Source organism: Zingiber officinale, chromosome 6B (assembly GCF_018446385.1).
Source record: "Zingiber officinale cultivar Zhangliang chromosome 6B, Zo_v1.1, whole genome shotgun sequence".
Classification (NCBI taxonomy): domain Eukaryota; kingdom Viridiplantae; phylum Streptophyta; class Magnoliopsida; order Zingiberales; family Zingiberaceae; genus Zingiber; species Zingiber officinale.
In genome coordinates, this window is record NC_055996.1 from 88101946 (window position 1) to 88128428 (window position 26483).

General features: G+C 40.3%; 4 protein-coding genes across 7 annotated transcripts; 2 read left to right on the forward strand and 2 right to left on the reverse strand.

Annotated features, from left to right (window-relative positions):
* Window positions 1-137: 137 nt before the first annotated feature.
* On the forward strand, window positions 138-3748 carry LOC121993001. The gene is made up of 6 exons (XM_042547665.1): window positions 138-867; window positions 1288-1523; window positions 1600-1858; window positions 2492-2671; window positions 2752-2907; window positions 2991-3748. The coding sequence occupies exons 1-6, from the start codon at window positions 838-840 to the stop codon at window positions 3162-3164; spliced, it is 1035 nt and encodes a 344-aa protein (XP_042403599.1). The 5' UTR covers window positions 138-837; the 3' UTR covers window positions 3165-3748.
* Window positions 3749-4059: 311 nt separating this feature from the next.
* On the reverse strand, window positions 4060-10613 carry LOC121992998 (zinc finger CCCH domain-containing protein 62-like). Of its 4 annotated transcripts, none has more exons than XM_042547663.1 (10): window positions 10291-10613; window positions 10129-10211; window positions 8937-9054; window positions 8633-8649; window positions 8459-8510; window positions 8263-8356; window positions 8085-8183; window positions 7475-7583; window positions 4928-5149; window positions 4060-4803 (listed from the first exon to the last, which is right to left on the reverse strand). In XM_042547663.1, exons 1-10 carry the CDS (start codon window positions 10584-10586, stop codon window positions 4349-4351), a joined length of 1545 nt encoding a protein of 514 aa, XP_042403597.1. In that variant the 5' UTR covers window positions 10587-10613; the 3' UTR covers window positions 4060-4348. The 4 variants fall into 4 exon arrangements, with proteins under 4 accessions (XP_042403597.1, XP_042403595.1, XP_042403594.1 ...); XM_042547661.1 differs by having other exon boundaries at window positions 7478-7583; window positions 8588-8649; XM_042547660.1 differs by having other exon boundaries at window positions 8588-8649.
* A 201-nt stretch (window positions 10614-10814) lies between these two features.
* On the forward strand, window positions 10815-12296 carry LOC121993000. Its single transcript, XM_042547664.1, has one exon. It carries the CDS (start codon window positions 10916-10918, stop codon window positions 12119-12121), a length of 1206 nt encoding a protein of 401 aa, XP_042403598.1. The 5' UTR covers window positions 10815-10915; the 3' UTR covers window positions 12122-12296.
* An 881-nt stretch (window positions 12297-13177) lies between these two features.
* Window positions 13178-17541, reverse strand: LOC121993002 (serine/threonine-protein kinase PEPKR2-like). The gene is made up of 3 exons (XM_042547666.1): window positions 16472-17541; window positions 13934-14230; window positions 13178-13858 (listed from the first exon to the last, which is right to left on the reverse strand). Exons 1-3 carry the CDS (start codon window positions 17226-17228, stop codon window positions 13542-13544), a joined length of 1371 nt encoding a protein of 456 aa, XP_042403600.1. The 5' UTR covers window positions 17229-17541; the 3' UTR covers window positions 13178-13541.
* Window positions 17542-26483: the final 8942 nt, after the last annotated feature.

The following is a 26483-nucleotide window of genomic DNA, read 5'->3' on the forward strand; positions in this document are numbered from 1 at the left end:
TTACGTTGTTTTCAAAATACGGAGCGAGGCGAAGAGATTTTCAAAATACCAGAAAATCCAGCTCCTCGAGCACCTGACTGTTGATCAGTCGAACCGCGCAATGTGTTCTTTAATTGGCACGTCGTCATGTGCTCTTAGCTCAGTGATTACTCAATTCAATCGAAGCGCTTTGATAAATATACCAACGTGTAACAGTCGCATCAGCTCACAAATCCGGACTTTTTCCGCTCAATCCGCACCGATCTTGTGGCTGACCAAGTCTAGTTAGTGTCGGCGTAATACGTTTGATTTGTCCGCCTGATTAGCTTTGGCGAATTGGTTCCCCTAATTTTAATCCGCCTATTGGTTACTGTCTCTTACTTTTCACTTACTTCTTTTGCAGCTGGCTTTTTTTTCTCTTTCATCTCTGTCTCTGCCCTCTCTCACGGTTTTGGCAGACGTTGTCGCGTACGGCCTCGCGTTGGGCGTACAGGTGGAGTCTCAGGGGGTGGCGAGGGTTTTGGTCGCGGCGAAGGCGAAAAAGGCGAGAAATTGGTGCCCAAGGCGTGCGGCGAACCGGAGTAGGGTGTCATTTCGGGGGGAGGGGATGGGGCAATGCTGGTAGCTCACGTGTTGGTTTTACCACTTCGGAGCGGAGAAACCAAACCCCACCGCGGTTCTTGATGCTTTAGGAATCCATACCGCACCGTGCGGCGTCTTCTGCTCCTCGAAGCTTCCGCTCCGGTTGTCTAAATAAATCTCGCCTTTAAGCGGAGCGAAGCCGATATAGTTCTGCATCTTGTTCTTCCTCCTTCGCAGAAGTCTTCGTTTCTCGTCGCCGAACATAAAAAGGGCGAAATGGCTGAGGAGTGCTGTTTCTTGAGTAAAGTAGGCATCCTTCGCTCTTTTTTGTTCAACGCCTTGGTTTTGGGCTTCTTTGATCTGTTTTCTTTCTATGAAGAAATTTTTACTACTCTATTTTGAATCATCCATCCATCCATCCATCTTACTAATTGCAATGTCTGCAGTGGTCATTGAGTATTTAAGATCTGTGATTGCGATTAGGGTTCTTCAACTTATCCTCATCAGATAAACTTAGTTGAACTAAAAGTGTCTTATACCTTCTAGCTTCACAATCTTTTCCCAACGAAATGTTCACTTAATGCTGGATCTTTCTTTGTATGTTTTAGTTATACCACCTGTCCAATTATCGTTACATATTAAATTGCTTTCTAACTGTGAAACTATTGTATTTTAGCTGAATAGAATACCTAATTGCCTCTATATTCTCTCATTTATCACTTTCAGGAGTTAAGCATAGTAAAGCCACCAAAGAAATCACACCTTGCCTTGAGGATGTTTGTGTTAAGTGTTGCTATGATTTGTGGCGTCTATATATGCTTAGTGTGTCTAAAGCAAATCGGGAACCAGAGCGTGCCTAGAGTCATGAAGTTTGAGGTAACAGAAGAATCCTGTTATAATCCTGGTATCTCACCATCTGAAATATCATATTTGCACTACCAAAAACCCTCAACTTTTAGAAGGTAGTGAAATCCTCAAATTATCACTTCTCATTGGCATGTAACTATATTTTGATAGGTGATTCTTTTAAACATACAGGAATGAGTGTGCATGTACACCAGTCCGCTTCTTTGCTATTTTGTCAATGCAGAGGTCTGGAAGTGGTTGGTTCGAGACTCTGATGAATAGCCATCCCAACATTAGCTCAAATGGGGAGGTCTTCTCTGTCAAAGAAAGGAGGAATAACATGTCTTCTATCACAAGAACACTAAACAAAGTCTACAATTTGGATTGGTATAGTAGTGCTTCTAAAAATGAATGCACGGCTGCTGTTGGATTGAAATGGATGCTTAATCAGGTAAAATGCTGACCAAATTTCCACTTTAAACTAAAATGTTTGCTTAATGAAAGCAACTAAGTGAGAGAACACGTGAGGCCAATTAACGGCTAATCCATTACAGTAGGCAACCCTTTCCAATTAGTGGGTCATTTTGATAGTTTATTTGTTTCTCACGCAATTTTATATATTCTAATGTTATACATGTTCGGAAAGTACTCTGGAAGTAAGCAGACTTTCAGATAAAGGGAATAATTTGGCTTTCTTCTAACTTATCCCCTTGCCTTGGACTAGTTTAAATTTCACGCGGCTTTTTCCCCTTTGGAACTTGACTAGTACACATGCCACTAATCGAATTTCTAAGAAACAATTCTTTTGTTAACTTAAGTTTTGCATCTGTCCAATGTGGAAAATATTCAGAATTTTATGAATCCTCCTACTTGATAGTTCTTGTATTAGTAAAAGCTTTATTGACAATTCCATACACGTATTGGCAGGCCGATTATGTTTGTTTCTTCTTTAGATCTTCTGTTAACAAAGTATTATTTCAATTGAATATTTTTTATTACAACAATCTCTCATGAGCTTTCCTCAGAACTCGGAGCTCTAGAAAAATGTCTCTCTGCTGATGACATTATTCCTCTGACTATGCAGGGTCTTATGACTAATCATGAAGAAATTGCCAAATATTTCAATGAAAGAGGGGTGTCTACAATACTTTTGTTCAGAAGAAACTTACTTCGTCGTATGGTTTCACAACTTGCAAATGATCATGATCGCATAGCAAAGCAATTAAATGGCAAACACAAAGCTCATGTGCACTCTGAATATGAGGTACTTTATTTACATCTACCAATCATAAACCATATTTTCTTACAAACACTTTTGTGTATAAATGTCATGCTTCCTTTCAGGCTGATGTGCTTGCAAAGTACAAACCTGCCATCAATGCAACAGAAATGATTTCCAGCCTCAGGTACTCTACTGAGTGTGTTAAAAATGCTCTGGGTTACTTTAACGGCACTCGACACATGGTTTTGTACTATGAGGATCTCATCTCGAACCACACTGTGAGTTATCTAGTAATTTATTTGGAACTGTCACTTATGATTTCCACATATTCTTAAAGCAATGCTTTCTCTTCACCCCGCAGAAGCTGGTTGATGTTCTAGACTTCTTGAGACTACCCCGTAGACATCTGGTTAGTCGTCAGGTTAAGATACACCGAAAACCATTAGACAAGCAGGTCGAGAACTTGGATGTTGTTGTCAATGCTCTTAAGGGAACTGAGTATGAAAGATTTCTTAGTGCCGACTACACGCTATAGAGTATCAAAGTGAACACTGTTCACATTCGCCATGCCCTGCCCAACAACAGATTGCCATCTCAAGGCGTAAGCCATGAAGGCCAAGGATTTTGTGTTTAAGATTTCTTTAATCAATCCACGTTGAAATATGAAGCACCCGGTGATGTATAACAAGGTCCTTTCTCGCCATTCAAGCTATCTTTTCTGTCAAAGCAAAGAAAAGGATCGTGTTAAAATTTTCTACGAGGCACAAAATGAAAATCTGCTGTTTGCTCTTGTTTACATCTGAAGTTAGTGAAATCCTCATGATTCTGTGAGCTTTTAACTGGATGCCCCCGATCCAAATTCAGAAAACTGGCTTGTTTGAAAGTTTTGTGATAAGTCTACTTTCTCGCTTTCTAGCTTAATTGGCTATCGTATCAATCAACATCAACCGGAATCATCTCTGCGGCTGCACTTGTTCCTGCTGCACGAAAGAGATTGGAAAAAAAATGTACAAGTTTGTCAGATTGTTCTCTTCGTGGGTATTTATAGGAATGCTCCTACCTGTTTCGCCAAACTGGTGTAATGCATATTATCTGAATTAATTCATAATTACTTTTAAATCCTTCATTTTTTAAAAAATAAATTATTTCTTTATTGTTAGTTTAAAATTTCCTTACTTTTTTCCCCTTTAAAAAAGCTGGGCAAAAATATTTTATAATTAATTTTTAAAACAATTTCCATCTATTTCCCCCTCCTTTCGTCTAGAATGTTACATGTTACTCGTTATGTATTTTGTCCTATCAGCTTTTTCTTCAGAGGAGATCATGTGGAATAAGCTTGACAATTAACCGTCATCTATTGAGCTTTGGTCTGAACTCCAGACAAAAGATGCTAATTCTCGACACCGTCATGCAATATTTGCCCACAATCAGAACTGAACTGTCATGTACCTCGTTATGTTTTTTGTTCTATCAGCTTTTTTCTTCAGACACGATCATATGAAATAAGCTTGACAATTAACCATCATGTATTGAGCCTTGGTCTGAACTCGAGACAATAAATGCTAATTCTCGACGTCGTCATGCAATATTTGCCCAAAATCAGAACCGAACTGTCAATCCGTTGATCAACTTGATACACGGCATTCAAACTGCCATGAGTAACTTCAAGGACTCCTAAACCTCTGAAATTGTATAGCTGGAGGTATTCTAGGACCATGCTCATGGCCGTTGCCAATGCTGGCTTTCTGTCCATGGATCTACTGAAGAAGCCACGCTAGCATAAGGATGGTTAAACTGATACCTCATGTTTGATGGAAGGTGTGATGCCCTAGTCATGCCAAAGGAACCATCTCGACGATGAGTAGGAGCATAAGCAATCCCTGGGTTCGTCGGAGGAGGTGCTGCAGTAGGATGAAGTAACTCCAAACGTGTATTATGATCGTAGAAAGCGTTCCTTAATGAGACAGGGTGTTGCCGATAAGTACTGCCTCCATGATTAATTCCTTGCCTCCGATTATTGTAGGATGGATGGAAACTTCTTGTCATAGCGTCTTGCACATTCAAATGAGCTGAACGTGAAGTACTGGCATGAGGAACGTTGTGCAAACTGGCATTTCTTGTCCAGTTAGCCTGCTTATTTGCATCCGAGGAGATTCCCTTGTAGGGCCTTGAACCTGTCTCAAACATTATTTAGAATATGTACCACAAAATCTATGTACAAAAGAAATCGATAAATGCCTCCAAATATGGCTACAAGAGTAAAGAGTAATTCAATAATGTCACTTCATGATTAATTACCTCCATTATTAATTGCTTGCCTCGGAACATTATAAGATGGATCGAAATTTCTTGCCACCGTGTCTGTATGGGCTTGACTTGAAGTATTTTCACAAGGAACCTTACGTGAACTGGCAGCAACTTTCTTTTTCTTTCTGCCAGAAATATCCCTAGACTGTTCTCCCCTTCTTTTCTTACCATTTAGTTTAGCATCAAAGGAGCTTCCCTGGTGGTGCCTTGAACCTGTTTCAAACATTTTTAGAATATGTAATACAAAATCTATGTGTGTATATTGAAGCCAACAAATCGCTAAAAATATGGCTCGGGTAGAGAGTAGAGACTAGAGTGTAATTCAACAATGTTGTATCCTATGATGGTAATGCAATAAATGTTGATGCAAGTTGCACCAGAATCAAACCTGAATTTTGATGTTGTCAAAGGTTCAAGTTAAGTCTTGTTGTGATCTAACAAGTTGACTGAGTGTGCAGGATGTTTACTCAACCGGAAAAGACCTAGTTGGAGGCTAGGCAGGAGAAGTCTTAGCAGATCGTGGAACCTAGGTGAAAGTCCAAGTAGGTCGAGGGGACCGGATCCTTGGCGGTGTGATCAAGAGGTCTGGAGGACCGAAGATCAAAAGAAAAGTCTGGGGAGCCGATCAAGGCTGAGTGAAAAGCCCAAACTAGATCTGGAGGATCTAAGTTTGGCAGGTAGGTTGAGGTAAACAAACTGGAGGAGCGACAGTGAGGTCAGGTTCCCGAAGGGAACAACCTTAGGTCGCTGATCCAACTAAAGACCCGGGAAGGTTTCCAAGTTGAGAACAAGACAGTTCTACTGTCTTTTAATATTATTCTTGCATTATACTGTTACTGCACTAATCTCTGTTTTGCAGGATGTTTTGCCTAATACTGTTTTGCAGATCTGAGCTGATCGGTCGACCGAACGGTAGGATCGGTCGACCGAACAAAGCAGAATCAGCACAGAAATCAGATCAGATCAGAACTAAGTCCAAGTCAGATCAAAGACTGATCGGTCGACCAAACCGTAAGATCGGTCGACCGAACCATAGTGACTAAGCACAGTACAGATCATCAGCATCGACCAGCAACAAAGAAAATAAGCTGATCGGTCGACCGAACCAGGGGATCGGTCGACCGATTCAATCAGCATTAATTGATGATCTCGGCAGAATCACGACGAACAGGGAAGGAGGCTGTTCGGTCAACCGAAAGGCATGATCGGTCGACCGAACCATTAAAGACCAGTAAATGCGAAAGATCGTGCCAGCTTCGAACTTCAGCCAGGAAGGAAGGGAGCGGGTTCGGTCGACCGAACAGTGGGATCGGTCGACCGAACCTCCAATACATCTATAAAAACAGGCTCGAAGACAGAGGCTAAAATAACTTTCTGATCGACTCTTGTGCTCTTCTGCAAGCTGCTCACGTGACAAGTCCTCATCAATTTTGCAAGCAACTTCATCCGATTGCCGACCAAGCTACGTTTGACTACTACTATTGTCGGTATAACTTTACTTTTTGTACTGCACTTTAATTCAGTAAGATAGTAGAAGTGTTACTATCTTACATATCTGTACTTGTACGATTCACTTCTTTCTGAGGGGTTCAGAAAGAAGGATTTTAGTATTTTGCCCATTGGTGCGGTCAAGGACCGCGGGCCTTCGAGTAGGAGTCGAGCTAGGCTCCGAACGAAGTAAAATACCCTGTCTCTTTTATTATTTCCGCTGCACTACTTTGGTTTCAAAAGATTAAAGAATAGTTTTAAACGCACGATATTCCCCTTATCGCTCTAAATCGATCTATCAATAAATCACCTAGATACACGTCTAAAACCCTCCAAATTTTCTGTACAGTTAAATTGAGACAACATACAGTGCAATAAGAACAGAAAAATATTATTATGGATAGTCAATGCAGTTCTTGGAACTATCGTTTCAAATTCTAATCACCAAAGTATCCTCTCTGTACATAGATACTACCACATACATTTTCTAAACCAAATATTACCGGAAGGGTTTCATTTCTTTGTAATACTTTGTACACAATTAATTAGCATGACAATTGGATGTCTACTAGATACTTTTTAAGATGGCTCAGAATCACCATTGAACATGCAGATATTATTTCCCAAATCCCATAAGTTTATTCTGTAATTTCAGTTGAATTTTTATTGTAATAATGGTTAATCTGTCACCCAAGCTATGTAAAACAACTTTTTGGGAGCATAATCTGTCAAAAGTCATAGGTTAGTTCCAAGTCAAGGTTCATGGAAATCCGAGCTTGATGAAGTCAGAAGGTAAGGATCAAGGAGTTACGGACAAACTGAGCAGAATATTATACAGAAATAAAATCAACCTCCTATTCACCAGCAAGTATGAGAAGCTGCGGAGGCACAGAAAAATTGAAGACTATTGTTCACATAATTCTATGAAATGTCCAATAACTGCATACTTCAGATATATAGATAACCCAAAGCAATTAATCATTGACAACTTAAGTGACAGAATCTATGGAAGCTGTCTAGTTTTCAAGGGGAGGTGAGGAGAATATCTACCACCATTCATGGACATAGCTTTTGAATTTTTTCGAATATGCCTGGCCACTGCTCCCCTTTGATGCTTTTCAGCAAGAACCTTGGATCTCTCCTGCTCATTGCTCCAAGGCTACAACAAATTATCCAACTATTTTATATTTGCAATACCAAGTATCCATTTCATGTTTAGTATTAGTGCACAATCTAGATCCGATCAGTTGAATTAGGGTAACATCAAGAGCATAAAAAATGTGAGAAGATAAGGATGCAGTTGCAAATAGTGATAGAACTTGATTTGCTTTTCCATATATTTTCCAATTCCATATACCTGACAAGTTATTCTCTCACAAATATTAATGATTGGAGTTCTTCCAATTCATAAATTATCATCATGGATTAACTTTGAGATGCACTATAATTTGGTAAGTGGAAAAAATCTAGTTGACCTTATTCATCTCTTTTTCCTTATCTAGATAGTAAGACAATTGCAAAATTTTGCAGAGAGAAACAATAGAAAGAAGTCTTGAATAGGACTACTAGAACTTCAACTTCTTGTCACTAAGGGGCAGAAGTAACATACTTTTTAAAGTTGAAAATTACATGTAACCTTTCCAACAAGGAAAGTCAATACCTGGCGGAAAGTCTTTAGTCTGTAAAGGTTGCGCCCCTTCACAAGTAAAGGAAACATGGGAGGTAGTGCATTTTTGCCTCTAGACCATAGTACTTCAACCTACATACATCAAGTAACATCTATGACCAAAAAAGAGGCTTTAGTTATATGAAATATTCAAGTCATTCCCAGTTCTCACAGTAAATGTGTGTTGTTGTTTGGCTGCACCATAACTTTCCTTCACAACTCGTCCTGCAATTGTTCGCTTTCCAATTATAGTCCTTCTTGTAAATCTGTTAAACAGATCTAAGGATTTGGTGATTTACTTTACCAAAAATGTAGATGAGAGTTACATTACTGAAAATAAGAGTACGGAGAGAGAGAAATAATCGCACTTATCATAAACTCTCTGCCTAAAACGGACAACATCTCCTTTACATACATCGCCTGCAAAATAAATAAAGAAGTTTCAACGAATAAATGAAGAAACCTATTATAAACATGCCAGTGCATCAGTTTTCTACCTGTGCAGTTTATAAAAAAAGAAGACCATGGATACAGAATCTCACCATTTCCATCTTTTAGCCTGAGTGAAAAGATAATGGTTAGCATTACATTCTGCCATGCATGATACTTTGGCCAAACACAATAGTCTATGTACAGATAGATGTGTTTGTTGGTTTAAAAAACACATTGATTTGGTAATAATAACAAAGTAATCCTAAACAGATACAATTACAAAATCCAATAGTGTGCTTCACCAACCTGCATGCATTAAGTAGAACTTCAAGCCCATTCAACTAATTTGAACCAGCTAAAACAAAAAACTAGAACCACAAGACAAATAGTTGCGAAACAGAAAACCATACTGACCTCCAGTGTTCCAAAATTCTACTGACACATGTACTTTTGGTTCCACTCAGTCGAAGTCCATGGCTCCGCAAATAGGATTTACACTCTCCCAGCTTCAGAGTATCTAAAGATTGCTTCCCTGAAAACCAAAAAATCTCATGAAATAAATTGATATTATCAATGTCTTATTTGCCTAGTTAAGTCTACAGAGAGATTTCGACTTCAGACACATGACAAGATGCATAAGGCATGATCACAGAGAAAATCCATCTTCAATAAAAACCTCAAAAGAGAAAATCTATGTTCGTAATTTGGTAAGTCTAGCAAAGGATCAAGTTGTGTTATCTATCTTTCCCTCAAGTGGTTCTCTTTTCCCATAGTCTATTACATGCTGATGTAATCTTCACTTTAACGAGAATCACACACACATAGTTCATTAGATCTATCCTTATTCCTGTTTCATTTCGTCCTCTCTTTATCTCATCAATTTATTGACATGTTGTTCAGATGATAATAACATCATTGGTTGTGTGCTTGATTCGAGGACAAAGTGATTGCTGGTTGTGTTCTCTATCAACTATTAGTTTTCCTCTTCTAAGGTCAAAGAAATTCTTAGATATGTGGTTTTTTAGCTTCTTAAGTTTTAGTTTTAACTAGGTGTAAATATTATGATCCTTTTGCAGTGATAACTTAGTTTACATTTCCAATTCATGTCACCTGCTTGACATAGATAGTACAAATTCTCCAATTTGAGGGGGGAGTATATTAAAAGTAAGTTTATGAGGATTATCTCACATTGCTATCTATTTGTTAAGGCTTTATCATGAGAACATGTATAGCCATGTAGTGATTATCTCAATAATGAAATATAATGTTTTCTTTACTACAAATTCTTCAGAAATAAATTTAAAGATAAAGAAATACATCGAAAGGCAAGACGAACAGACATAGGCACACATTAAGTAAACGCCAAACTAAAATGCCACTTCTGAACTAACTTGACAAAAAAAGTTTCAGAGCGGCATTATTTTAGATATTCATCGAGTGAATATTAGAAGAAAAGAAAATTGACACATGCAGTAAGTAAGCGTTAATTCAGACCAAATAAAATAGGTTAACTTCTAAAGAAATCTCACCAATATCAACAACAAATATATCAAGCAGTTAACCTAGCAATTAGTGGTGGCATTATGCATCTGTGAAGAGAATGTACATCGTAAAAGATCGACCACTTTCCTGCACCGCTCTTCATCGTTCGGTTTTGTCTCCAGTGCATTCTCCTCATCGTCTTCCTCGCTATCATCTCCATCCGTATCAGATTCAAAAAAGACAAAATAAGAGAAAAGGGACAAATGAGATAAAATCAAAATCTCACAATAACCTCGAAGGAGCCTTCTCATCCTCTTCTTCTAAAACTCCGTCACAATCGGTATCGATGTAGTCTTCATCATCAGAGTCATCTTGTTCCTCCTCCTCCTCCTCCTCTCCATCGTCGTCCTCTACCTTTTCGTCATCGTCCGAATCGGACCCCAGCCCCTCTTGATCAGAAGATGAACAGATCGGGACGACGTCGACGCCCCGAGTCTTGCTGGAAGCGGCAGTGCGATGGGAGCGCCGCATCCTTGCTCCCCGTTTCCTTCTCACGGAAGAATCCAGAAGGTAATGAACCATCCGACGGATGGCCCAAGAAGAAACCAATTTAAACGGAAACACGAAAAGCGTTTCGGTGTTTTGCGGGTCCCGTCATTTTTCTTGTAGGTCGCTGAAGGAAGGTCTTCCTTTTGTACACGTGGCGAGTCAACTAGGGAGCCCCAATTTGCATTCAAATGACTATATTACCCTCGGCGTCGTTTTCACGTTGAAGTACCTTGTTCAAATATCAGATCCTTTTTGGTCATTTCAGATTCCTCGACCCCTGCACTGATCCCTCAGACCTAATTATCTCTCCCACGGGTTCATCCCCGGTTATCCCAGCGGCGGAGAGATCAACAGGCGGCGAGATGGATACAGGCGCAACGGCCGAGGCGAAGCGGTGGCTGGACATCGCTGAGAGGCTCCTCGAGGTGCGGGACCTTTCGGCTAGCAAGCGGTTTGCAGAGCGGGCGATGGAGGCGGATCCCCTTCTCGACGGCGTCGACCAGATCTTGGCTGTCGCCGACGTCCTCCTCGCCTCCCAGCGTCGCGTCAACAACCACGTCGACTGGTACGCCGTCCTTCAGCTCCAGCCCCCCTCATCTTCCTCCCCCTCCCCTAACGCCGACACGACTGCCGTCAAGCGTCAGTTCCGCCGGCTCGCTCTCCTCCTCCACCCGGGCCGAAATAGCGCACATGGAGCTGACACCGCCTTTCGTCTTGTGTCCGATGCCTTCGCGGTTCTCTCGGATCCCTCGAAGAAGGCCCTTTTCGATGCCGAGCTCCACATAGCCAACTCCGCCGCTGAGGTATCAGCCTCTCCTAAGCCTAATTTCTATTTCACCTCCACCCCTGCCTCCAAAGATCCATTTTGGACCGCCTGCCCCTCCTGCTGCTACGTGCATCAGTACTCTAGGGAGTACCTGAACCAGACCCTCCGATGTCCTAATTGCAGCCGGGCGTTCGAAGCCATCAAGCTCTCAGCCGCTCCTCCCGTCGTTCCAGGCACCGACATGTACTACTGCTCGTGGGGTTTTTTCCCACTTGGATTCCCTGGTGCCCCGAATATCTTTGCCAAAGAAGATCTCAATGCAGATTGGAACCCGTTCCAACCATTACATCCTTCCAATCATCAACAGCAGGGTGTGGCACGATCCTCAGACCGACATGTCAAGCCGCAGAATAATGGGGGCAATGAAAACCTGATGGAGCCAAAGTGGTCGGGGTCGAGTACGAGAACTAAGAAGATGGCGGTCAAAAAGGTCGGACGCCCATCAAAGAAGCACCCTTTTGCCAGGGAGAGCAAGGGGGCGAGTAATGTAACTGTTGACTTGCCAAAGGATCCTGTGCCATGGCCAGTCAGTCAGGCAATGCCTACAAACATTGGTGGAGTCCAAGGTAGAGATATAAATATCAATCAAGAAGTTAAGATTGGTTCTGTGGATGGAGTCCCTGCAGTTGATGATTATACCATTAATTTCCATATAGATGTTAATGCTACTGATGAAATTCTGGACAACCTTCAGAATCTTCCCTTTCTAAGGGATGACGAACTGCATCTGCGTATGCCTTAGGGTACTAGTTTTCAGTTCAAGGTGGCAAAAATTACTTGTAGCATTGTTGTATTCTGATTGGGTCAGCATTGTTGTATTGGAAGCATGACCCCTTTTTGTTAGGGAATATAACCTTTGTGGAAACAGCACTGTTGTAATTGTAATTTGCTTGGTAGCGTTGTTTTGGTTATCTTTATCAGTTCGTATTGGTATGTTTGACTTCCTGAACCCTTATTGCTTGGAAAGTGTTTGGTGGTTCTAGCTGTGTGTGATGGAAGATCTCTGAAAGGTACTTTTCATCCTTAGCACCTGCGAATTTTGATGTCAATTTTGTTTGACTTAAATGTTATCATGCTTACTTATCATTTCTTAGCTTTGCCTAATGTGGTTCCTGCCCTCATTCATCCCCATAGTAATATCCTGTAAATAAGCTTCAAATATGTGTTATTGGTGGTTACTTGTTGCTTGTGGTGTTTCTAGTTGTAAACTGTAAATCTATAATTTGCTTCCTTTTGCCAATAGCATGTATAAGAAGCATGTAGTTTGATGATATGGTTGTTTTAAGCAGCTTTAGGCATCAAAGATGATCTTTTCAAAACAGAGGTTAGCATGTAGGATTAGATTGAGCAATATGATCCATGGTAGCCTGATTGATGCAACCTAGTTCCCTAGCCTTGCCTCCTGACTTTCAAATGCCCAGGCGGAGAGTCGCCTTCTTGAGTCTCAGTGTGTCAGGTTCACCAAATACTCTGCCATGATATGGTATTCATATTTTTTTTTTTCTAGGACCTCTCTTTTGCTAGGAAGTTGTATGTGCTTATTACCTGCTTACCATAAACTTTCCTAACCTTTTTCCATCCATCTGTATCCTCAACTGAGAGTAGCAGCCAGAACCAGGTATTCTTTCACGATCCAATCATTTAAGCAGGAATTTTATGGTTCTCTAAATCACAATGCTCTACTAACTTGTGAAAGATTGACTGCCAATTGTGTTTCTACCCAGATCAAATAAACAAGGATCGACATGAAGATTTTGTGCTATTGCTACGCCAGACATTCAAAGATCATAATGCTTGATGAAACAAAAGCTAGTCAGTCTCTTCATCTTATCCGGTAGCAAGCATATTTACATAAATTGGATTTCTACTTTCTCAACATAAAAGCAGTCGTGATTAATACCTACCTAATAAAGCTGGGCTAGAAGTTATGAAAGTAGTCATTTATGTACAAGCAACCACATAGTTAGCAAGCTATTGAGCAATCGTCAGAGCATATCGAATGCCTCAGACTGAGAGAAATAACTTTGACTCTCTGGAAAAATGAAAGGTGTGCCTCGAAGGGTTGCCATGTCGATGTAATTAATCCATTAGCTTCAGGTCACTAAACTCAGCGAGTAGAAATTTGCAGGGCTCAGCTGTACAGTTGTTGCTAGACATCAGAGTTAGAATGCTGTACAAAGATTAGCTTCCATGTTAGATGAGCACTGCTGCTGGATGGGATGGATCGGGCCACAAAGCCTGCTTCGCTTCGTCTCAGATATGGAAACTCGTCCCATAGCCGCGGCCAAAACATCGACGAAACAGCTGCCATCGTGCTGCTCTTCCGACTTTGAATTTGAATTCTCTGCTGTAAGAGAGCTGTTAATGAGTGCAGCAACTCTTTTTATATCAAGTATGGGTTTAGCACTTCTTCTAATCCTGGCCTTTCTTGTCACTGCCTCAGATGAGCATTTTGTGTAGAACAAAATCCATGGGTGCACTGAAATATTAGACAAACGTTAGCTAACTAAAGGTGAAGAAAAGGCAAATAAGCCTATTGCACGACAACAGTTACTCAAAATTTCATCGATTGTGATTCTTTCGGAGGCATCCCGAGTAAGCATCTTGCCAACAAGGTCCTTTGCAAGCTCCGAGATAGCCTCCCAAGCCCCGGTGATGAAATGAAGCTCCATAAATTTGATTTCTTCAAAGACAGCTTCTCGAGAGTGACCTTTGAATGGAAGTTCACCGACCAAGAGCAGATGGAGAAGAACACCGGCAGCCCAAATGTCAACTTTTTCGGAATAGTCTCCAACGAGAACTTCTGGGGCTACATATGCAGGGCTCCCTGCACGTCCAGATAACTTCTGCCCTGTTTAAGCAAAAAAATCAACATTGCTCATGTGATCATCACCAATATAATTGGAAGCTATCAACATTGAAAGAATGTGATCATTACCAATAATAATCATGTTGGCGAAAATTGTAGTGAATCAAACTTGATTGCATCTTTTATAGATAAATTTTGCTATTTGCTCTCTTTTAATACATCAACTAAATTTGGATGGCAATTAACGAGATACAAGAAAGCAAATGTCAACTTGTAATAAAGACTAAAGAGAAATGCTTAGGATAAAAAAAAATGAAGAGCATCCAATCGAAAACAATGAAATCACAGGCAAGGCATATATCAATAGTGAAGTCAACAAAAAAGAAACAATCAGCATGTGCATAATAGATTGTTTATAGTGACGCATTTAGGCCAAGAAGGTGGAAGGTCATGTTTTATTTGGTAGAAAACACAAAAGAAGATCTACACTAAAAGGCACCGGATAATTCTAGATAGAAACAAGATTCAAACACCAGGATATGCAGAATACAAACACCAGGATATGCAGAATACTCGTCCATTATAAATGTCAGTCAGAATTAATATGGAACCATAGCAAAAAGGAGCCAGTATATTAAGGTATGTTAGCATAGCAACAGGATGACACACCAAATAAACTGGTAGATGGAAATATAACCTCCAAAACACGATCAGCAGAGCTCCGTGAAAAGTATCATGAATACCATTTTGTTTCCACATCTGTTGAAAATATCTCATAGCCCATCTAATCAGAACTCATGTGTCTCAGTTAATCAAATTGACTTGTAAAAACCACAGGACAAATAGACATGTAGAGAGAAAGAGAGATTGAAGCTTAAATAGTGTTTATTTTCAGGCTAGGTTTGAAATTTTGAGTCATGTCCCGTGACAAATTGAAGGTGGAGGGAGGAAGAAGATGAAGAAAAAAGGAAGAAGAAAACAATAATTACATAACTCGACAAGTAGTAAAATATAATTATATGTTGTGAATCTCTGAATAGTATTGTATCCATACCGTGTTGCGTTAACCATGGTTTTAATTTTTGTTCCGTGTCGGTCAGCCGAGGTGAAGTATTTTGTTCTACTCATTGACTGACACATGGAACAATCCAAAACCCAGAACATGTCATGAAGGTGTAACACAAGGCGATGATGGGCTTTGAAACATCTCACAGAGGCATACAAGAGGCGGTTACTGCTTTGCAACATCTCACAAAGGTTCATGGAGGCATAAGATGGGCTTCTATGTGAGATGTTTGTGGCTCAGTCGAGGCAAGGTGATCCATGATCAAGTGAAGTGGTAGATTACGGCATGTGGTCATCTATTAAGATAGGTGGTCCACGATAGTGATGCCAAGAAAGGTTATCGATCATCACGGTGACAAGCAAGGTAGTCCATGATCAAGGCAAGGAGAAGGTTAGAGGCGAGGTAGTTGAATGAGGTCAGGTGATTGGTTTGTCACACTTCTTCTCATGACTCACCTTCCCACAACAATCACACATCTTGATCTTTCCTCGTTTCCCATTAATGATCACATATCATGTTGGCGAACTTATTTTTTCATCCTTTTTCTCCATCTAATGCTCTTTAGTGTACTCAATAGCTACTTCAAATCTATGGGTTGGGACAATAAATTAGTTCTCAAAATCATTCTATAAATGCTTTAGCTTGAAGTAATTCACTGCCACTATCATCACCTCTAAGAACACTCCTTCAGATCGCTTCATACTATTTTTGTCTCATCGGCATAGGCAATTTTCCTACAATTCTTTTCTCCATGGGATTACACATTCATGCAACAATCACGCATGAAAGACACACTGTGTACCGGAGTGTGTGATTCCAGGGTTTCACAACCTGAAAAACAATCGAGAAGAAGCAAGGATATTGTTTTCATCGTCCATGGTCGATTATCTTTCACTCACACAGCTTAAGGCGTTGATACCATGTAAATTTTGATGAATTTGAATAGTGAAGATGAAACAAAAGAAGAATGAGGTTTAATTAATTGCATTGATGCTTTGCTACATCTCGATTACATAAGCATTTGTTTCTATAGAATGTTGCTGCCACAAAGTAATGGATCTACAAATAGGTACTATGCGACTTGATACATAGCTCACAATGAAAATTACAAATGAGACTATGCAATGCTTTCACAATTGATTTGGTGGCTAAAATGAAATCTTGTCCTCGACCTTGTCCAATAAACAAAAACAAAAACAAAAAAAAAATATGAATACCTGCTATAAATCGGACTGCTAATCCAAAGTCAGCCAGTTTTATCTTCCCTGAAGCTGTGAGAAGAATATTCTCTGGCTTGATGTCCCTATGAACAACACCCATTTCACAGCAATACTTGATGATCGTGATTAACTCCTTTATAAGAATGGCAGCCCTCTGCTCTGAGTACCTCACTTCCTTGTTTATCTGATCAATCAACCGGCCCCCAGAACACAGTTCCATAACAAGATGGAAGCTTATCTCATCTTCAAAAACTGCCTTCAAGGTAACAATGCCAGGGTGGCCCGATATATGCTGCATGATCTCCACCTCGCGATGCACTGTCTCATCCCCATCCTTACGCAGAGTCTTGCAGGCGAATTCTTCTCCATTGGCCTTGCTCCGGCACAACCGCACAGAACCAAACCTCCCTTTCCCGATCTTGCGACCGAGGACATACTCATCCTCTAGTTTCTCCTTCCGCCCAATCCTGGTCGCAGGCTCCATGCACCCCAGCTTCCTCTTCAGCCCTCGGCCGGGGTAATCAGCCGCCAATCTCCCGTAGGGAGGAGCAGTCATGACCACTCCAGCGGCCGCGCGGCTGCCATCACAACCTGCCTTTTCTCCCCCGCCGCTGCAAGATCCCGCCTTCTGGTTGCGGAACACCTTCCAGTCCTCGCCGCACTGCTTCTTGATCTGACGCGCCGTGTCAAAATCATCGGTCCGGGAGACAGCAACAGTGTCCGGCGGCCTAATCCCTTTCCTTTTCCGCCTCATCGCCACCGCAGAGTGGATCAACCCAACAAGACCAGACCTTGTGTAATGACAAGAACCAGAAGGCCACACGCTGCCGCTCTGCCTCTTCTCCGCCGCGGATGGAGAGATCGTTGCGCGAGGGACCAGGATGGGGCGAAACCCTAGAATCAAAGCTAAAGATTCGGCAAATTCCAGGAGAAGATGTGGATCTTGGGGCGCGCGTGCGGAAAGAACTCTGGAGAGACGGGAGGGAAACACGCAACGAGCTACGCCTTACGAGAGCGATCGAGCGTCGATCGATGAAGGAAGGGTGTGGTCAGGGTCTGTGCGGACCGACGCCAAATTGAGGCAGTTTCTCCTGCTTTAATAGACGGCCATTAAGCAGCATGTGCACTTACGTGACGGATCCGGATCCGGATCCTATTCGAAAATGGATTCGGCCTACAACTTCAAGGTTCATGAATCCTAAGTGCAGGCCCAAATCCAAAAGTGTCTCACGGCCTAAATGTGAGCCGGGTCTTGGACTCTCACATATATGTTTATTTATTTTGCATATATATGTATTACAACAGCCTTATGTTGCGGGACATAACTGTACACGACTGCCTTGTTGTCAAGTCTACATGGCATCACGATTTCCTTTTCACTTCATAACACCACTCGTTAGTCTACCCATCAAAGCTCCGCAATGAAACTAGGACAGTGGAAACGTTTCTTTTGTGCTCGTTGTCCTCTCCCCTCACCGCGACACTCGCCGTCCTCCCCTCTTACCGCATCTATGCGTTGTCCTCTTCCCTCGGCGATGAAGCTTCGCAGCGAAGCTAGGGCAGCCAAACTTTGCCCTCACCGTTCCTCTCGCCTGTGCTCATCGTCATCTCCCCTCGGTACTCCCATGGTCTCTCGTCAAAGCTCCGTAGTGAACCTGGGGGGGGGAAGCTTTGCCTTCACCATTCCTCTAGCTGACCTCTAGCCACCACAATCCCTCTCTGAAGCTCATCCCTCACCACACCGCTCGCCTATGCTCGCCCCTCACCGTCCATTTTGCTGTGAAACTTCCAGATCCTCGCCAACCTCGAGAACAACCGACATATTAGGGTTTTTTGCCGACCTCTAGCTGCTGCAACCCCTCTTTGTGAGACTCCTGCTCTTTGCTATTTGTACTTCGTTTTTCCACTTAATGTTAGATTTTTCCACTCTAATTTAGGGGTTGTGGTTGAAATCAGTCATGTACCTACTTCCCATAGTTCATAGAAATCGTAATTGTTATGGTCATTCTCATTTCAATTTACATGAGTCATTAGAAGATGCATTCTTCTTGTTTGATCCTGAAAATCCTCTATATATATAATTTAACTATTAATTAGTTGGTCACAACATAGTGCTTTAATTTGATTAGCTAAAACATACAATGGACTCGAACTAGAAACTAAATAATATTATAGTTATATGCATGAACAAATTATAAACTCTTTCCAAACTGGTGTTTAAAATGTATTTACTAACGTTTTATTACTTTCAATATTTATTTTACTTAACTTATTTTGAATCATCTATCTACATATTTTTTGATGAATGCCAAAGGGGGAGGGTTAGAATTTAAGTTAGAAATCCAAGAAAATCAGAAGAACTTAACCCTAAAAATGATCAAGAGAACAAAACTAACTGTCTTACCTTAGACTTCGCTTAAATCATTTTATATATATTTTTGCATATTTTTCCTAACTTTAATCCAGGTTGTCACTTCATCAAAAAGGGAGAGATTGTTGGTGCAATTTGTACTAATGGTTTAACTCAGGTTTTGATGATTGACGAATTAAGTTAGGTATTGTTGTGATCTAATTACTTAACCAAGTGTGCAAGAGTTAACGGTTTGGAGGACCTGACACTAGGCTAAAATCCAGCTAGGTCCGTGGGACTGGGTAGCTGATGCAAAGTCCAGATAGGTCAACAGACTGACCTAATATCTGGCGAGAAGTCCAGTTGAGTCTACGGGACCTAACAATCGGTAGAAGTCCAGTTGGGTCTGCGAACCTGACAACTGGCATGAAGACCTGGTGAGTCAAGAGGCTAGTCAACCGACGTCAAATTGGTAAGTGAAGGTAAGTCACTGAGGAGAATGACTCGGTGAGGACACATCTCGGTTAAGGGACAATAGGTGTTAGTCCAGTGTAGGTCTCTTTTAGACCCCTAAACTGAGACATTGACTAGATCCTAGTCTCGGGAAGCCAGGGTCTAATTACTACTCAATATTATTATGCTAACACTTGTCTTGCAAGTTATTATTTAGTTTATTGGATAACCCACTTTACAAGGCAAGAAGAGAACAAAAAACCTCGGGTGAACAATATCCAAGGCACCTTCCAAGGGATGGAAGAGGCATTCTGTAGGACCGTTGCGGCCGGCTAGAAGGGGGGATGAATAACCCTGTAAAACAAAACAAAAACACCCTTCTCGAACTCTTAAACTAACACTTGTAAATTAAAGTAAGCAGAAAGTAAATCAGAAAGCACAAGGCACCGGATTTGACTTGGTTACAACCAAGGAGGTTGTTAATCCAAGGAATGTCGCACTACTAGTATCTCCTTCGGGTAGAGAAGCCTCTTACAGCAGTGAAAGCGTAAAATAAAGAAGTTAATCTAAAACTGAAGCGTACAAGTGTTGGAAATGAATTGCTCTGAGTTGTGTTAAAGCTTCTGGACCAAGGCTATATTTATAGCCTTGGTCGGGGCACCCTGAGGGTTCCAGGCGCCCTGGGGGGGATAAAATTTTATCCTCCAACGTTCAGATCGAGTTTTGACTTAATCTGTGAAAAAGTCAACTCTGGGCGCCCCAGAGGGGTCCGGGCGCCTTGGTACATTCCGGGCGCCCCAGACCCAAAAGCCAACTCTGGTTGACTTATTCGGTCCGGATCCTCTGCTCTGGCTCTGGTCGCCTCGGTCCGGGTCTTCAACTCCGGATCCGCTTGCTTGGGTGATCTCGGACATCTGGAAAAGGGCTCACCCAAACCCAACTTCCGGTCTTCTCGTGTGGGCTTCCGCTCCGGCTTCTCGTCCTTCGGAATTGTCGCGTGTTTCCTTCTCGTCCGTCGGCGTACTCATCCGCAGTCTTAGTCCCTCGGACGCATCGCACGCCGTCTCGATAACTGCGTCTCTTGCTCCTCGAGCAGTCTTCCGGTCCGGCTTTCGTCCCTCGGAACCACCCACGCTTCCTTCTCATCCGCCGGTGTACTCTTCCACAGCGCCTCGTCCCTCGGACGCACCGCGTGCCGTCCTTCTCGTTAGCTGCGTCTTCCACTCGACTACCTGTGCTCCTAAGCTCCTGCACACTTAGACACAAGGTTAGAAACACACAGGACCTAACTTAACTTGTTGATCACACCAAAACAACCTTGGGGTTCCAACAATCTCCCCCTTTTTGGTGTGAACAACCCAAGTTAAGCTAGGGTAAAAATTGACATAAAATAAACTTAACTAAATTTATAATTAAGTGAAAAAATAAAACAAGTTAAATTTTGGTCTAACTTACCTCCCCTTAGACTTATACTTTTCTTTCTCCCCCTTTGATCACATAAAAAAATAGGGTTGAAAAAAATCTAAGGGTAAAAATGTAGAAAATTTTGAGATCTTTAAAAAAATTTTACAATATTAAACAGTCTTTGAAGAAAAATTTTTAAGTAAAATTTTAAGAAAATTTTCTAAGTGAAATTATAATAAAAAGATTTTAACTTAGACAGCTTTTGTAAAAAAACTTAAGTAGAAATTTTCAATTTCAGAATAGCTTTTAACTTAGGCAAAAAAAATCTCTTCTGAAATTTTTTTTTAAGTATAAAGGAGAATTTTTCTCAGAGAAAAATACTCAAAAAAAAATTTCTAAAAAAAATATTTTTGAAAACAAATTTAAGTCTTTGCAAAAAAAATTATTTTTGAAAAAAAATCCTAACTTAAGATTTTTCTAAGTATAAAAATATTTTGAAAAAAATGTTTGAAAAACTTTAAAAGTATTAACTAATTCTAATTTTAATGCTTTGATCGAAAGTTAATTAAACATTTATTTCAATATTTTGTCTTCCAGGTCGTGGCGAGGCGCTATGCCTTCTTGGTTATTGGAGCAATAACCACTTCCTTAGACAAAGCCTCATAGAGAAATTCACTGTTTAATTTTCTCACTGAAAGCATTAATTTCGTTTAAGATTTAGACTAAGCAAGATTTAGGAACCCAATATAGGTTCCAGCTTACTGGATTAACTAAATATTTCTTAGGTACATATTTTCTTGAAATATTCTTAATTTGTCCCTGGTGATATCTATAATACCAATTTAAATTTTTAAATTTTCTAAAATTAGATGAGCATGCATGGTTCTTCAAATTATCTACTTGAATTTTCAGATCTTTATTTTCTGATTTCAATTTCTTATTTTCTAATTTTGATTTGTCCAATTCTTCTAAGGGACAAGATTTAGCCAAAATTATTCTTAAGTTTTTAATCTCCTTTTCTAATTTGCAATAGTCTTTCGTTAATAGTTTAACAAACTTAAAGAGTTTATCAGGAGGAAGTGATCGTACCTCACCTTGTAGATCTCGTTGTCCATTTCTCCCCCTGAACTACTACTTTCTTCCGACATGGCTCCCCCTTCATCGATGCTCTCGATGCTCATTTCGGAAGAGCTTGACTCGCAATCATCGTCTTGATGACTTGCCATTAGAGCAAGTCTGGAGAATGCCTCGACTTATGACTCCGATGACGTATCGTCCCACGTTGCCTTTAGGGCCTTTCGCTTTTGGATAGGCTTCTTACCCTTCTCCTTATCCTTGTTCTTCAGCTTGGGGCAGTTGTTCTTGACGTGCCCTTCTTCGTCGCAGTGGTAGTAGCGGATCATCCTTTTTTTTCTACCCTGTGGATGGTTAGTTTTTCTAGAATTGCATAACTTCTTAAATCGCCTTACCATCATTACCATTTCTCGTCGTCGAGAGAAGACTTCGACTCAGGTTCGTCTCTCGATGCTTTGAGGGCAACGTTATTCTTGGGCTCCTTCATTCCTGCACATCTTGACTCATGCACTTCAAATGTAGAAAAGAATTCTTCTAACGAAATCTTTTCTAAATCTTTAGAAATATAAAATGCATCTATTAATGATGCCCATTTGGTATTTCTAGGAAAGGAATTTAAAGTGTACCTTAGCGAATCTCGGTTACTTACCTTTTCTCCGAGATTCGAGAGTCCGGTGATGATCTCCTTGATTCTTGAGTGCAGGTGCGCAATTGTCTCATCTTCCCCAAGTCGCATGCTGGTGAGCTGATTGCGAAGTAGATCTCTTCTGGCGAGCTTGGCTTCGGACGTCCCTTCGTGCAGCTCGAGGAACTTCTCCCAAAGTTCCTTTGTTGAGTCGCAGTTCCCGATCCTATTGACTTCTTGAGGCAGAAGAATGCTTAGCAGATGGTATTCTGCTTTGTCATTCGTCACGAAGTCGGCCTGCTCTTTTTTCGTCCAATTGGATTTCTCCTTATCTTCCGGTGTCATAAAACCAAATTCCATTGTAAGCATTAATTCAAAATCGGTAGTAAAGAATACCTGCATCAGCTTTTTCCAAGAGGCGAAATCCCCTTCGAATTTTGGTGGGTGGATGCTTGGTCTGGCCATCTCGTTGCTTCGTTCGGCGGTTAGTCCTCCTGAATCGCCTCGGCTCTGATACCACTTGTAGGACCGTTGCGGCCGGCTAGAAGGGGGTTGAATAACCCTGTAAAACAAAACAAAAACACCCTTCTCGAACTCTTAAACTAACACTTGTAAATTAAAGTAAGCAGAGAGTAAATCAGAAAACACGAGGCACTGGATTTGACTTGGTTACAACCAAGGAGGTTGTTAATCCAAGGAATGTCACACTAGTATCTCATTCGGGCGGAGAAGCCTCTTACAACAGTGAAAAGCGCAAAATAAAGAAACTAATCTAAAACTGAAGCGTACAAGCGTTGGAAATGAATTGCTCTGAGTTGTGTTAAAGCTTCTGGACCAAGGCTATATTTATACCCTTGGTCGGGGTGCCCTGAAGGTTCCAGGCACCCTGGAGGGATAAAATTTTATCCCCCTGTTGGTTGCTACTCGGAAAACCTAGAGGTTCCACTGTACAAAAATTTTGTACAAAGGTCTGAACCTTTTCCTAGCTACCATGTGTTCTTTTAAATTAAATTTTGGATCGCCTGCGGAACTTAACACGTTTGATCCAAAACTTAATCTATTTGTTCTTTTAGGTTTTGACTTGGATCTCCTGCGGAACTTAACACGTTCGACCCAAATCGCCTTTAAGTTATTAATTCCATTAAATATTAATTTCCATAATTGGTTCCCAGTACTGACGTGGCAAGGCACATGACCTTCTTGGATATGGGAGCAACCACCACCGACTAGACAAAACCTTTTATAGAAATCTAATATTTAATTTCCTAAAATAACTTTAGGTTAACCGAAAAGAACAATCAAATCACAAGGAAAAAATAAAACAAAAGAACACAACTTCGAAAAACATATTCGAAATACTAGAATCGTAAGCCTCTTGTATTTGGTATTATTTCCATAAATAACTAGCATGATGCGGAAAGAAAAATTACTAGTTATACCTTCTAGAAAGACCTCTTGATCTTCTACCGTATTCCTCTTCTAACCTCGGACGTTGTGTGGGCAACGATCTTCCGAGATGAGAAACCACCAAGCACCTTCTTCTCCTCCTAGCTAGGTTCGGCCAACACAAAGAAGCTTCACCAAGGACGAAGAACAAAACACCAACCAAGCTCCAAGGGATACAAGCTTTCTCTCCTTCTTCTTCTTCTTCTCCAAGTAGTATCCGGCCACCACAAGAGCTCCAAGCCAATAGAGAAGGTTCGGCCACCACCAAGAGGAAGAGAGGAAGAGAGGTTGGCCGGCCACAACACCAAGGAAAAGAGAAAGAAAAATAGAATAGAGTCATTCGCCTTGAAGCCTCTTCTACCCCCTCTTTTATAATCCTTGGTCTTGGCAAATAAGGAAAATTTAATAAAAACTTCCTTAATTCTTTTGCCATTGAAAAGGAAAATTTATTTAATTAAAACAATTTTCTCTTTTCAAATTTTAATGGCCGGCCACAACAAATAAATTCTCCAAGCAAATAAAACTTTAAACACCAATTAAAACTTCCTTATTTGCTTCCGGAAATTTATAAAAATTTCTCCAACAATTTTATCCCTTCATGATTGGTTTATAAAAAGGAAATTTAATAAATTAAAATCATTCTTTTAAACATGTGGATAAAAAGAAAGTTATCTCTAAAAATTAAAATCTCTTTTAATCTACAAATAAGGAAAGATATCAAATCTTTTCTTAATCTCTTGTAGAAACTTATAAAAGAGAATATTTAATTTTTAAACTCTCTTTTAAATCATGAACATGGTTAAAAAGGAAATTTTTCTTAAAATTTAAAATCCACCTTTTAATCAACAAATAAGGAAAGATTTCAAATTTTAAACTCTCTTTTAAACATGTAGATGATTTGCAAATAAGGAAAGTTTTTACCAAAAATTAAAATCATCCTTTTAATCTACAAATAAGGAAAGAGATTAATCTCTTCTCTTAATCTTTTGTAGAAAGCTATAAAAGGAAATTTTTAATTTTTAAACTCTCTTTAAAATCATGATATCCACATAAGAAATAATTTTAATAAAAATCCTTTTTAATATTCTAGTGGCCGGCCACCTAAGCTTGGGACCCAAGCTTTGGCCGGCCACCAACTTGGCTCATCCACATGGTCTTGGCCGGCCCTAGCTTGGGTTCCAAGCTAGCTTGGTCGGCCCCATTGGATGGGTAAGAAGGTGGGTATGTGGTGGGTATAAATCTCTATATACAAGAAGCTACGGTAGGGACCGAGAGGAGGAATTGGTTTTAGTCTCCCGATAAAATTAAGCATCTCGTGTTCGCCCCGAACACACAACTTAATTTTATCAATAATAATTCATTCCACTAGAGAACTATTATTGAACTACCGCACCAATCCCAAATTACATTTTGGGCTCCTTCTTATTATGAGTGTGTTAGTCTCCCTGTGTTTAAGATAACAAATGTCCACTAATTAAGTAAGTTACTGACAACTCACTTAATTAATATCTAGCTCCAAGAGTAGTACCACTGAACTTCATCGTCATGTCGGACTAAGTCCACCTGCAGGGTTTAACATGACAATCCTTATGAGCTCCTCTTGGGGACATTCTCAACCTAGATCACTAGGACACAGTTTCCTTCTATAATCAACAACACACACTATAAGTGATATCATTTCCCAACTTATCGGGCTTATTGATTCATCGAACTAAATCTCACCCATTGATAAATTAAAGAAATAAATATCAAATATATGTGCTTGTTATTATATTAGGATTAAGAGCACACACTTCCATAATAACTGATGTCTTTGTTTCTTTATAAAGTCAGCATAAAAGAAACGACCTCTAATGGTCCTACTCAATACACTCTAAGTGTACTAGTGTAATTATATAATTAAGATAAACTAATACCTAATTACACTACGACCTTCCAATGGTTTGTTCCTTTCCATTATGGTCGTGAGCTACTGTTTATAATTTATAAGGTACTGATAACATGATCTTCTGTGTGTGACACCACACACCATGTTATCTACAATATAAATTAATTGAACAACTACATTTATCATAAATGTAGACATTTGACCAATGTGATTCTTGTTTATACCAAAAGCTAGGATTTTAGTATACACTCTAACAATCTCCCACTTATACTAAAAGACTAAGCTGACATATCTACTGTCATACATCTGATTCCCAACCCTTCAACATGTCCATCAAAAGCTCTCGCCTTAAGGACCTTAGTGAAAAGATCTATAGGTCATCATCTGATGCATTCTAGGCGGCAACAACTTCTCCTCGTTTATACGATTTCTCGTATTGGGTGGTACTTGCGCTCTATTGTGTTTACTTTCCTTATAGACTTATGGTTTCTTTGAGTTTGCTACTGCACCAACATTATTACAATAAATTTGTAATAATCTTTGGACAAACCAGAAATCATATCTAAGTCTATCTTGAGGTTATTGAGTCATTCAACTTTTATGACTACCTCAAAGGCTTGCCATATACTAAGCTTCTATGGTGGAGTCCAGAAAAACACATATGCTTATCACTCTTCCATAGTTATGACTTTACCTCCTAAAACACAAAACCCCGAGGTTGACTTATTATTATCCCTATCCGATTGGAAGTCAAAATCCATGCAACCCA